This window comes from Spinacia oleracea, chromosome 4 (genome assembly GCF_020520425.1).
Source record: "Spinacia oleracea cultivar Varoflay chromosome 4, BTI_SOV_V1, whole genome shotgun sequence".
NCBI classification, from domain to species: Eukaryota; Viridiplantae; Streptophyta; class Magnoliopsida; order Caryophyllales; family Amaranthaceae; genus Spinacia; species Spinacia oleracea.
The window spans coordinates 79,330,409-79,343,892 of NC_079490.1; the positions used below are offsets into that span (position 1 = coordinate 79,330,409).

The 13,484-nt window shown below is 35.6% G+C and overlaps 1 protein-coding gene and 1 long non-coding RNA gene across 2 annotated transcripts; both read right to left on the reverse strand.

Moving 5' to 3' along the window:
- Positions 1 to 1,616: 1,616 nt before the first annotated feature.
- Positions 1,617 to 7,883, reverse strand: LOC110801304 (RING-H2 finger protein ATL73). Its single transcript, XM_022006647.2, has 3 exons — positions 7,308 to 7,883; positions 6,849 to 6,946; positions 1,617 to 2,611 (listed from the first exon to the last, which is right to left on the reverse strand). The coding sequence occupies exons 1-3, from the start codon at positions 7,473 to 7,475 to the stop codon at positions 2,218 to 2,220; spliced, it is 660 nt and encodes a 219-aa protein (XP_021862339.1). The 5' UTR covers positions 7,476 to 7,883; the 3' UTR covers positions 1,617 to 2,217.
- A 2,846-nt stretch (positions 7,884 to 10,729) lies between these two features.
- Positions 10,730 to 12,113, reverse strand: LOC130459503 (uncharacterized). The gene is made up of 2 exons (XR_008918913.1): positions 11,262 to 12,113; positions 10,730 to 11,181 (listed from the first exon to the last, which is right to left on the reverse strand). It is a non-coding gene; the product is annotated as an uncharacterized lncRNA (long non-coding RNA).
- Between the last annotated feature and the right edge of the window lie 1,371 nt (positions 12,114 to 13,484).

A 13,484-nucleotide genomic window follows, 5' to 3' on the forward strand; every position in this document is an offset into this window, starting at 1 on the left:
GTCAATTGCTTGGGGTTTCTGGAACCCCAAGCACTTAACATGTTAAGTGCTTGGGGTCAACCACAAGCACTTGAAATATTACAAAGTGTTTCACCCTCAAGTGAATCACCAGCACTTGATGGCATTTTACCCCAAGCACTTGAGGTTTTTTCTACTATTGCCTTGAGGTGTGAGCCTTGGCGGCTTATTTACAGTGTTTGTGTAGTAAATGCCTCCATAGGTCATTTATTACATGATAGGCCTTGGGCCTTATAAGTGGCTGATTAGCCTTTGAGGGGTAAAATGGCTTATATGTTCGTTGTTGTGGCCTTTTGGGCTTTGGGGCTGTAGGCCCAATTGGTAGTCAATTGTGCACCCAAATTACAAGATCTATTCGGATGTGTTCAGATAACTTTGAAAACGGATGAAGTCGCGTCATATACTATTTTGGGTTCGAGTCGGTTTCGGTTGGGGTCAATCTCATATTCTTTTTGAACTAGTTCAGGTTTAAATAGTTTTGTATCAGTTTGATTTGGTTTCGCTCGAGTTTGATTTGGATATATGTCGGATTCGGCACAATTTTGGCCGGTTTACTCCGGTCCGAGTACATGTCGTGTTCGAATCGGATAAGTCTAGAGTTCGAGTCTAGTTTAGATAAGTGATTCTCATGTCCAGGTCAAGTTCGGATTGGTCAAGTTCGGATTGGACGTACCTCGGATTTGATCAATTACATATTGAGTTTGTGGTTCAAGTTTAGTTCGAGTTGTACTCTTATGTTCTAGTGATCGAATGACTCTTGAGTTCACGATCAAACATATCACTTTATTATTTTTAAGGCTTCACGGGAAACAAAGATATTTTAGGCTTCTATAACTTTGTCTCCAAATTATTGAATAAAAAACACAGAATAACTTTTCATATATCAAACTGAATAAAGGTTGTTAATAGTTTAATTTGGTTTACTTGAGTCGATTAATAACGAGTAAATTGAATTGGCATCAGGTTAAATTGAGTACGTTTTATCTCGGGTGGGTTTAGATTATTATTTCGAATTTCAGATATAATTGGTCGGATAGACAACAATTCGGTCGAATCCGGATTCGGATTAAACTGGATATCGGGTATTATGGGTTCGGGTCGATTACAATTGTTATTGGTAATTCGATTTTTAGATTGTTATCGGAACAAATGCGGATTTTGTTAGGTCAAGTTAAAAGTTATCGGATGCAAATGGTTGCGCGTCTCCTCGGGTTGTTAGCTTTTCAGGTTTGTATCGTGGATTAAATTGGATTTCGGGTCAACATCAGATCGGATCGGGTCGGTATTGAGATCCGATATTATTCCATTCGGGTGTCAGTCGATTTCTCTGATTGGATCACTTTTTGACTGCCCTAGTGTATGAATGTTAAGTAATTCACTATACGTTCGAACTTCAAAGCAATGATGAATTGATGATATGAAAGAGTTTGTTATTCGTAAACTAAACATTTTACTGTTAACACTCGTTCGTAAACTAAACATTTTACTGTTAACACTCGTTCGTAAACTGAACTGCGCGCTTACTCGCTGCTCGACCTTGATAAATGCCTCAAAACCTATATAAGTCCTCAAGAAGTAGCAAAAGTAAAATTGTGGAATGGTAAAAGAAAGAATGCTTTGCAAAAATGTACTTTAGTGTATACAGAAAGAAAGTCATCAGCCTCGTCATAGAAGGGCATGACAGATTGTGGGATCTTTCGCAATTTCCATCTATGCACATATGACACATCTATACATTTTTGTTCTGTACAACACTATTAATTCTACATACTACCTGTCAAACAGAAATTAAAAATTGGACAATACACCCAGTACAAAGATAAAAAATGATGGTACTTGAATCACTCCTAGAATAGCTATTCCTTAAAAAGGAAACAAAAGGAACCCCCATCTGTGTCACGTCTAACCTAAGAGCAAATAGACTACAGGGTCATAGACAGACACAATATCCGTATACACAAAACCCAGCACGGTTGTGCTTGTAATCGTCAAACATGAAATGGTGCTTGGTAACCATCATCCTCCTGTAACCTTGAAATAAATCACTAGGGTAAGATATGTACAAAGATACGGCCCACAAGAGGAGAAAAACCAGGCTTCAAAGACTCCAAAAACTTTCTGCAATGTACTTGGTTGGCAATGCTTTCTCATTCATAACATGGAAGTCATAAAAGATGCAACTGGTAATGAAACCAACAGCTATGCAGATGATGGGCTCTCTACATGTTTGCTGGCGGGGTCTTTTACGATACCATCTTCAGGTAACAGCCTGTTATCTAAGGCTGCTTCTATTCCAACATGAGACACAAATTGGTTCTCTTGAATGGGATCTGTCCTACGAGTTTCTGGAATTCTCGATAAAAATCTACACTGACGAGCAGGAAAATCAGTATCAAAATGAGATCGAGAACTTGACATTAACTGCATTGATCGTTTCTTCTCATTAGTCTCACGCAACGAAATCCGACAAACTGGGCAGGTGCAATGTTGAAGCAGCCATATATCTATGCACTTTATGTGAAAGTAGTGACCACAGTAAGGGAGTATGCGCAATACATCTTCCTTGTGGTATTCAGCCAAGCAAATAGAGCATCTACAAGTAGACATTTCAGTACTCAATTCACTACTACAGATAACCAAGCCAGAGCAGCAAACAAGTATCCAGTGCTTACTACAATAGAATTTATAACCAGTTGAGGATAAGAGCACAGAGCACAAGCATACACATGAAGGAAAGTCCAAAATGACGAATAAACCATGTATCATACTCAGAATGGCACATGGTTACATTAATCCATGTATCATTCCATGTAGATTTTTTTGCAAAGGTATCATACTCAGAAAGTCCAAAATGACGAATAAACCATGTATCATTCCCAGTTAATAAACGGTGTACACATTAATTTTTTTGCAATGGTTCTAACTTCTAACTAGCCCTTGCTCCAGGTAGGTCAAAAGGGGGTTGAATGATCAATGTATGCAGATCAAATACATTACCTCTGCGATAACAGAGAGGCATTTCCGATTGACCCTTCGTTTTATATGCAATGACCTTCCGTTCACACTTCGTATATAAGAACGGCATATATTTTAGGAAAAGTTGATAACAATAATCCCACCTTTGAACAATCTTCTTAAAATAGTTGCAACTTTAAATTAACTGGGGAATGATCCAACCTTGGGGTCGACTTCTCAAATTGATCCTTAACCTTTAGTAACTAGTATAACAGGTAAAAGTTAACACGTGTAACACTCTTATTTGTCTAAAAAATTTAATATGGAAAAAAAAACCCTCTTCCACTTTCTTTTCTCATCCTCCCCACTGTCCAGCCCACTTCTCCTTCCTTGTTGGCTTCACCCCCACAAATCCCCATTACTCTAACTACCAAGTACCAACAAGATACGTTCAACTTACATACGTTTCCCCACAAAGCCACCAATTCTAATTCTTCTCTGTTATATAGCTGCACTTCTTCTCTTCTCATTTATGCATTACCATGAGTAAATTTTAAAATTCTATTAATCAAATCATATGTTAAACATTTATGTGAATGTCCCCTAATTAGCTAATTTGCATAGGCTTAATTATCTTTTCTTGCAGGCTTTGTTGATTTCAGTTAAATCTCAATTAATTGGTACATTATTATTTGGGTATGACTTTATAAGTTACTCCGTAAGTGTTAGAGGTGAGATATTAGACTGGCTTTTAAGGACATGGAGTGGTAGGGGTAAATATGATGGGCAGTGTGAATTCGGTTTGGGATGGTGGTGAAGAAGGGGGGTGTGGAAGGTGTTCAGGGAAGGAATACGCTGGGGAATTTAAAGGATAAAAATACCAGTTAAGGAAGGAAGATGGTGGGTGGCGGCGGCGGTGGCAGTGGCAGTAGGGTACTCAGTGGAACATCGAAGGGTGGGTGGACAGGTGGTGAGCATAGTGTAACGAAGGTGGTGGAGGAGGATGACAGGAAAAACCAGTTCTTCAAGTTGAAGATGACTGAGGACCAATTTGAGAAGACAACCCCCAAAAGAAGGATTATGCCTAGTTAATTAAAAGTTGGGACCGTTTTAAGAAGACCATTAAAAGGTGGAATTATTGTTGTCAATTCTTCCTATATTTTATTGGATACTTCTAGAGTCCAAACCACAAAGGATATTAAATATAGTTTCCATTTGAAAAGGATTCATGACATGCATCTAAGACTATGATAAATATGCACAATAAGTAGACACTTGGATAATCAAGAGATCGATGGAAGCCCTATAATCTTCTTCACAAAGGTTATCACGTTTCATCCATTTTCTCTAAAACACATACTATTCCCACCTCCTTCAGAATCATACTAAATGAAACTAAAACTTCCACTATTCTCCACTGTCTTCACATTCATCTTCCATGATCTTTTATTCCTCTCTGCTGTTTATTCATAAAATTAGTTTCCTTGAACAGCCAGAATTTTATGGAAATTTCCATTCGCAGGAGTGCCATTAAAGGAGTGTTTTTGCGGACAACGTAGCCACATACTTGCAAAGAAGCAAGCTGGCCCTGAGATCACTTTAGGAAATTTGAGGAAATTATTAGTAGTCTGTAGAACTCAACTATCAATCAAATAGAGTTGGTTTGGAATCAAAAATAATATGCTGCCTTCAGCGAAACAATTCTCCTACTTCAATTTTAGCTCAAATATCAATTTGGATTTTTCTGACGTACATCTAAGCCAGTTCCTATTGTTATCAATTTCACATACAATCATGAAACTTTCAGGCCATTTCCATCCCTTTTTTCCAGTCAGAGATTTTGTCAAATGCAAAATGCCTGTTTTTTCCTTATTAACTGATATGATTTCCCTAACTTTCATGTCCCTCATTATTTTAGAAAAGCATATAATTCAACACCAACAAATTCATCATCCCTGCCCAGAAACTTGATCAAATTCTAAAGTGAACATGATAAGCCTTAGAGACTCATTTTTTAATGAGGCATCACCAAACGAGTTCTGAAGGAGATGGGAATCCTTGTAGCATATTGTACAAAAAGTCAAAAATTAAGTTTTCGTACAAGTATATTTTTCTAGGGAAGCAAACATAAGTCAAAATGAGAGTAGTCGCTAGGTATTTGACCAAATAGGATCGTCCAGTTCCAAATGTGAACACCACTTGTAAATTTCTCCATAAATAATCGTGTTAAATATATTTATTTGCACCTGTGATCGTTTTATTCGGTTTCAATCTATTTAACTGTTAAACCACTAAACCCTAGCCAAAGGACATCGAGATTTGGAAGCCTAGAAATAAATTTGTAACGGCTAATGGTACCACCTAAAAAAATTATATACCACAGAGGAATATGGTTTGTAAAGACTTCAAACTAAAAACCTGGGGCGGTACTTCACCATAAAGAAAATTATTATAAGGCTTATGTCTACTATATACTCCCTTCATCCCTAAAAGATCCCTATATACCAAAATGGATGTTCCTATTTGTTTGCTCCATACTTTATTTGGTTTGTGAATCTCATCTGTTTCTCCTCACACACTATTATTTAATCTAGGTAAGAGATAAATCTACCTACCCGCTTGCTTTGAGTTCAGTAGCATAGATAGGGGGAGGGGTTGCGCCACTGTTCTCATGTTTATATTATGTTCTCATGTTTGGTTTAATAAATTTCAAGAGATTTGATAGGAAAGGAAGGGAAGTGAGAGGAAAGCCCCTTTAAAAAAATTCACTTTCCTTTCTTCCCAAAATTTGAGGAACTTTGAGAGGAAACAAAAATATAAAAAAGCTGAAAATCTAAATTTCTTTCTCTCCCCTACAATTCTTTTCATTAAACGAAACAATGGAAAATAAAATCACTTTCCTTTCTCTTATCATCCTTTCCCTTTCTTTACTAATATTTAAAAAGAACGAAAATAACATTACTTTAGACTTGTATTCCTCTGAAGCAAATAATTTGAATAGCTCTTTAGAAGCCATAGATTTAAGTTATACAAATTTATCTTAAATAGGTGTATAAATCTAACCAGTCAGAACACTACAGAAATTGTGGGTGTACTTGTTAATTTGTTATGTTATTATGCCTTCACAAAACTCACCGATCATAAATAATGAGAACTCAAGCAAAATTTTGTCATTCCAGGTCCTAAAACTAGTACAAAAGCAATTCAAATCCCATTGACAGGTCTGGGAAGCAAACCTAGATATATGAATCCTTTACCTAAACAACCAAGAGTTGTAAGAGAATGTTTCACCCTGGAGGACTAGTCTATTAGACTCACGCTATGTGTATTAAAGAGGTAAAGAATGTTTCAAGTTTATATAGCTCTCCACTTCCAGTAATATACAATGGAGAATGAATCTCCAGTGCTCATATCCTATGATCAACCCTTCATTTCACACGAAAATAACAGAATACACATGACGATGGGAAGCTTAAAGGATCACGGAAAACTGCAGGAGCATGCACGATCAACCTTTAAAGATCCAATGTCAATTCCATATGAATGCAGTTGAAGCACAATAAAAAGCCTAACTATCCCACTGAATGACTGATTACTACTCCGTAAAATATTAGTTTTTTTTTTTTTGTGTGTGTGAATGAGCCGCAAGAGCATTACAAAATACAAAGGGGGGAGGGGGATTCAAACATAACAAGCAGGACCTCAGTTACGCCAAGACTTCATCAGTATACTTCCTTCTTCGCATTTTTAAAAAGAAAGGGCATGGAAAACTCTACTCAGTTCTCAACTAAAAGATTAAAATAAAACCCAACGAGCCGAAGCAACATAATTCTAAAGAAAAATTCACTCATCAGCAGAAAAGATAAATAGCTTACTGCCCACTTTCTGCCGAGGAGAAATATTCGTCGCCGTACTTTTTGGCCGGAAAATTCGCAATTATTGGAGGTTCCACACCGTGCATTCCCCGCTCTAACTGTAAAATTATATTGCAGCTATTCATCAGCTTAAAAAATTAATAACACGAAAGAATTAATCAATCAAATTGAACAATAATCCTAAGTTTTAATTAAAAAAAACTCAACATACTAATGCCGAAGAAGAGCAGTATCGTTATATAAAGCATCATATGAACTTAATTTTGATTGCCAAAAACAGAAGGGAAACAAAAAGTAGAAAAGTTAAAACTCCTTTTCAGAGGAGAATCACTCATGCCTAAAGCCTATCAACCAGTCAACTTCAGATACGACGCTGTTTTTCAAAATCCGACACTTCAAATCGAAAACAAAGCAAACAAAAAAAAGGAGGGAAAATTGATTCGGGAAACAGATGCTTACAGTACTGAGATTAGATCTAGATGACGCAAAATGGCGACGGAAATTTCGACGAGAAGCGCGCAATTGAATCCGAGCACAGATGAGTCTAGTGCAAATGAAGACTATAAACAAAGTGCTGACTACAAATCCAATCACTGTCATAACTAAATTTGTTTTTGCAGATGTCATCTTCTTAAAGAATGGTTCGTTGTAAGCTTAAATTATCAAAATCAGCTCAAATTTTGGGTTAAAATGTCATTATTCCCAACCGCAATTACTGGGTTCCGAGCACCAGCGGAGATCATAAACCCTAATTTGAACAAAAGGGGGCTAGATTTCTGTAGCTGAATTCATTGAAGTTTGATGGATATTGTAGATGAAATTAGGGGAAAATGGAAGAATCAAATGAAAGCAAATCCAAATCAATAAAGATATTTGGAGAATTGTAGTGATGTAGTGATGTTTCGAAATGAAAGGTGCAAAAGATGGCGAACATCTGAGAAGAAATTTAAAAAGGGAGAGGAAGAAAGAAATATCTTGGAGTTTCAACAAAGTGGAAGTTGGTTTTGTATGTTCAGTTGAAAGAAGAGTTGACGGTTGGAAGAATTATTGTTAACTTCTCTGTCACCGTAATTTCAAAACAATTTCTTTACTTGGCAGATTAAGTGGCATTTTTATAATTACTAGTGTTCTTTTGACCGCACACTACGTGTGCGATTTCCCAAGGTAATAAATTTTTTATTAAAATGTATAAATCATTATTATAGTGCAATAACTAGTATAGTACCCGTGCGATGCACGATTTATAATCTAAATATAAATTTGTATGAAATATGTTAGAGAATTTTCATAAAAAAAAGAGTTTGTAGATATTCTCCAAATTAAAATTAATGATGGATACATTTGTTATTGCTTATTCGGTGTCTTATTAAACAATTAAAACGATTAAAAGAAATAAGAGTACGTAGGTAAAATTATTTTCATTATTTTTCACCACCTTTGTCAAGCATAAAGTTATCTCATCCACTCTTTACTTAAATAGTAATACCCACCTAATACTTGCACTGTCGCCTCATCAACCTCATTACCCGATCACTTAACACCTACCTATACCATTTACTTTATTTAGTTATAGATGACTTTGAGGCAGTGCGAGGCTTGCACACCCGTACCTGCCTGTAATTCAATTCTCATTCTCATCCCCTCCATCCACGATAGGGATGATCATACCTACCTCTCCAAATCCATGTTTCGAAAGGTACAAAGTAAAATGCATCCCCTAGCTCTTCATCATTCCCCGTATACACACACATTTCAAACCTACTCATAGGCTCAACTTTTTTTTTTTTTGTAAGAGAGTTTGAATATCAAAACTCTATTATGGAGTCTTTGAGAATTCGTTTGCCTGATTAGAGTAATTGAGTAAATAAAAAACATTATAATAAGTAAGTTAGTAGTAAATATTTTTATAATTCATAGTCAATTAGATGTACGATTATCGACGTGTGCGGGTCCAATCTAATTAAATCCATCATCACCCCAGCGCCCGTGAAAAAATAAATTTTTTAAACCCATCACTTACAAAACTTTCCTCCATCCCCGCCCATTTGAAACAGATGCACAAGGGGTCACCCACAAAACCCACCCCCCTGAAATTCACATCCCTTTAAGACTTCAATAATATGAGCGAATAAATTATTATCCGTGTTCTGTATAAAAATATTACAATAATGAGAATGTAGCCAAAGTTAAATTTGATATTTAAGATTATGATAAGCTACTGGCTAGGGTCCGTCATAAAAAAAGTACATGGCTAGGGCTCTCACTTTGTTAGTTAACACTGGGCCTATAACAATTGTTTTTATATACTCTTATTTATACTTGATTGATTTTCTAATTTATTTGAATTCTAATTACGTAAGTATAAATCAGTATACCACTCTTACATTTTTTATAAATGTCCTACTACGCACTCCATATAATGGATTATTTTTCATAAAATCATAATCTTATATCGGTTATATTTGTTACCAAAATTTTGGAAATATAATTTACAAAATATTCCCCACATGTAGAATGAAATCTTTTTTTACAAAATTAATAAAATCATATATTTTTATGAGGTGAAAGTTAACAAAATAAGTATAGAATCAAATATATTATTTTTATAACTTTTTTTTTATATCCATAAGAGAGGCGAATCAATGAGTGACATTTGTCATCACCACATTGATTTCCTCTCTTTTAGTATAATATATAGATAGATAGATTTGTTTTGGAATGGAATGGAATGAGTGTCAGGTTGACGTATGGTAAAATTAATACGAAATATTATGTTATTGGTTGCGCCAATATGTTAAGATTCTGTGTTTTTATGTTATGGGCTGTAGATTTTGTGAAAAAATAAGGATCTGTTTTTTTTCTCAGTTATGCGTTGTATACACGGTAAAATGAGGATATATTATCAGCCCTATTTTGTTTGGAAGTTGAACATAAATTACGTGATATTATTGGACTTTGAAATATTTGTTGCTTTAATTACTTTATAGGCTGTAAAATCTAACATGGTTTTTTCTCAAATTAGTTAAGAAAAATATGGGCTAGTTATGTGTTATACATGGTAATAGATGGATATATTCTCAGCCCTATTTTTCCGGAAGTTGAACAGAAATTACGTGATATTTTGTGATATTAGTGGTTTTAAACTTGTTTTCCTAAAAAAGCCGACAAAAGATTTTATGGGCTTAGGCTTACCTAAAAAATCTAACATATCTTTTTCTCAAATTAGTTAAGAAAAATATGGGTTAATTATGCATTACACATTCTCAGGCCTTTTTTTTTTTGGAAGCATAACATATTTCACGTGAGTTAGTGGGCTTTGAAATATTTGTTGGTTAATATTTTTTTTAAAACTTAATTATTTATATTAAAAGAGAGGTCAATTAACAAGTGACAAATATCATCACCACATTAATTTCCTCTATTTTAGTATATTATACGGAGTATAGATTTATTTGATGATCAGAAAATTTATCGTATTATTAGATTTAAGAATAGACTGTACACTATTTAGTATGGACTATGGAGTATACAAAAGTAGGATTACCCTTCCCAAGTTAATTTATATCCCTAACACTATCCTCAATCTTCCGTATATCAACATACAAATCACTCGTATATCAGCTAGTTATAAAACATTCATACACCCAAAAAAAATAACGATGAATTTTGGCATAACATAACATCCATTGTAGTAAGTTTACACTAACACCCATTGTACTAATTTACACTACATAACATCCATTGTAGTTTAATTTACACTAACATCACATCCATTGTAGTAAATTTACACTAACCAATTAATGAGTAGAAAAATTTAGGCATCTAATTGAGTTTATATACCAAAGAAATTTGCACTTGTAATAAAACCAACAACGACAATGGAGTTTGTAATTGAGTTTGCCACATTAAAGTTTCAGTGTCCATATACAATGCAAACAAATTCTTCGAAGGTAATTAAGGAGGTCAACCGACATATAACGTTGCTAGTTTTGTAACTCCATAACTGTACTTTTGGGGATAACAAGATATTGCGACAAATAACACCACCAAGCTACCCATACACATGTTGATGGCAAAATAAGCCCCTACAAGGTAAGGCACACCCATTTCCATTGGAAATGAGACCCTCTTCCCGATCATTTTAGGAGAAAAGTCCCTCGCCAAGTTGGCCGGCCACAACCGCAAACCCAAAAATGCATAGCATAATTGTAGGTAGTATTTGCATTCTAAGTTCTAACATCTTGTTTAAGTGAATTTGAGTTTCAATCCTTATACATTGATGTTTCTTAGGCTTGATAGAGTCTCTCAACCGTCGTATATACATCCTGTTAACCTATCAAATCGCAGCACCAGAATTAAATTAGATGTTAAACCACAGTAACATAACGCCCATAGTAGTAAAATTACACTAACCAGATAATGAGTCTAGAAAATTTCAGCATCTAATTGAGATTGTATACCAAAGAAATTCCGACTTGTAATAACACCAACAACAACAATCGAGTTTGTGATTGAGTTTGTCACTGTAGGAGTTACACAATTTACGAATTACTAACTCAAATAATTTTAAGGATTATAAAAAGGAGAAACAAATATGGGTTACAACCCAGGATAACAAAAAAATATTTCTATATATATATATATATATATATATATGTCTTTCAATATAAAACTTTTCCTCCTTAATATCTCCTTTATTTTATCTCTTATTTTCTCTCCCTTTTCTTCTTTGTTTTTCTACACATTACAATAATGAAATAAGCATCTTATATTTATATCTTTTTTGTAACTAAATATATAGAGGATGAGAATCATTCTCAACATTTACCTCTCAATTTTATACAAATTCTAATATAAGAAATGTGAATAATAGTAACTCTAAAATTAAAGTTGTGGCTCTCAACATGCCCCCTCAAGCTTTAATTTTCATTCCGAGCATTTCTCTCAACCTTTTGAAATTATCAAGAGATAGTGGCTTTGTAAATATGTCTGCAACTTGCTCTGTTGTATTACAATATTCCAGTGTGATTGTCCCTTGTTTAACTTGTTCTCGGAGAAAATGAAATCGGGTATCAATATGTTTACTTCTTCCATGTTGTACTGGATTTTTAGCAAGTTTTATTGCTGACACGTTATCTACATAGATTGTAGTTGGTCCTTCTTGAACATGATCAATTTCTTTCAGTAAGTTCCTCAACCATAACCATTCACATACGGCAGATGAAGATGCTATATATTCTGCTTCGCAGCTTGACAATGCTACAACTGGTTGTTTTTTAGAACTCCAAGTGAAAGCAGTTTCACCTAGGTAAAAAGTGAAGGAAATAATGCCCTTGGTCCAAGTATGCATTCTATGTTAAGTCTAATAAATGCGGTTCAGTATTGATTAACAAGTTAATAATTCAGTGAGATCAAGTGAGCTGAATGCCTAGCTAGAGGCCGCTTCAGTTCAAGTGGAATTAATGATATTAATCCACAGCTTACTCTTGACTGAACCCGTAGGGTCACACAAATAGTACGTAAACGGATCAAGTATTTAATGGCATTAAATACTCCATCTATGAATATTCGGAATCGACGGATCTTGGTTTCAGTGGGAGCTGAGATCGTCACAGGCAAGAAATGAATACTCCGGAAACGATGATATTGCCGGAAACGGAAATATGGATCGTATCGGAAATATAAATATTATCCAAGTCGTAGATGTTGCCGGAAACGGAAACATGGTACGTATCGGAAAATATTATCGGAAATGGAAATATTGCCAGAATCGGAAATATTGCCGGAAACGGAAAAATTGTCAGAATCGGAAATATTATCGGAATCGGAAAATAATTCCGGAAACGGAAATATTAAATATTTGTTCGAAACGGAAATTAATTCCGGAATCGGAAATGTTAAATATTGTTCGTATCGGAAATGAATTCCGGAATCGGAAATTTAATCGGAAGCGTATCGTACGAATAAGCATCGGACGAGGCCTGCCGGACGAGGGCCCAGCTCGAAGCCAGGCCATCGCCCAGCAAGCCAAACGCGCGCCCAGCCAAACGAGCGCCCAACCAAGGCAGCGCCCAGGCCCACCGCAAGGCAGGCCCAGCGCGCGCCAAGGCCATGGCCTCGCTGCGTGGGCTGCTGCTCGCACGCACGCGCATGGGCGGCCCATTGTGGCTGCCGTGTGTGTGTGTGTGAGTTTGTGTTCATGCACGATTCCTAAATCGTGCAGAGTTCGGTTAATGATTAAATTCCTAATTCTATTTGATAAATTAATTAATTAGAGTTCTTGTAGGATTCTAAGTTTAATTAATTCGTATCCTAATAGGATTCCAATTCCCTTTCCATACCCCTATAAATATGTGGCCTGGGTTCACAATTTATAACGAGTTTTAAAAGTATTCAAAGTGAGTTTTTGAGAGAAAAATTCAGTCACACATCTTGCTCAAAAGTGCCGAAAATTCTAGTACCTTAAGGGCGATTCTAGTTGGTCAATCTTAAGGCGGATCCGGACGTGCTGTGGACTATCTACGGAGGGACGACACTTGGAGTCCTAAAGACTTGTTCTTGCTCGGTTCGGGCGCAGCTAGGGAGGGCACGCAACAAAGAGTATGCATCTAAATTATGCTATATGATTATGTGTAA

Excerpts from the sequence above, each read along its gene's own strand:
- LOC110801304 (XM_022006647.2), bottom strand. The coding sequence starts at position 7,475 with ATGACATCTGCAAAAACAAATTTAGTTATGACAGTGATTGGATTTGTA. Across the intron at positions 6,947-7,307 it reads CTAGATCTAATCTCAGTACT|TTAGAGCGGGGAATGCACGG; the intron begins GTAAGCATCTGT and ends ATAATTTTACAG. Across the intron at positions 2,612-6,848 it reads TCCTCGGCAGAAAGTGGGCA|ATGCTCTATTTGCTTGGCTG; the intron begins GTAAGCTATTTA and ends GTCTACTTGTAG.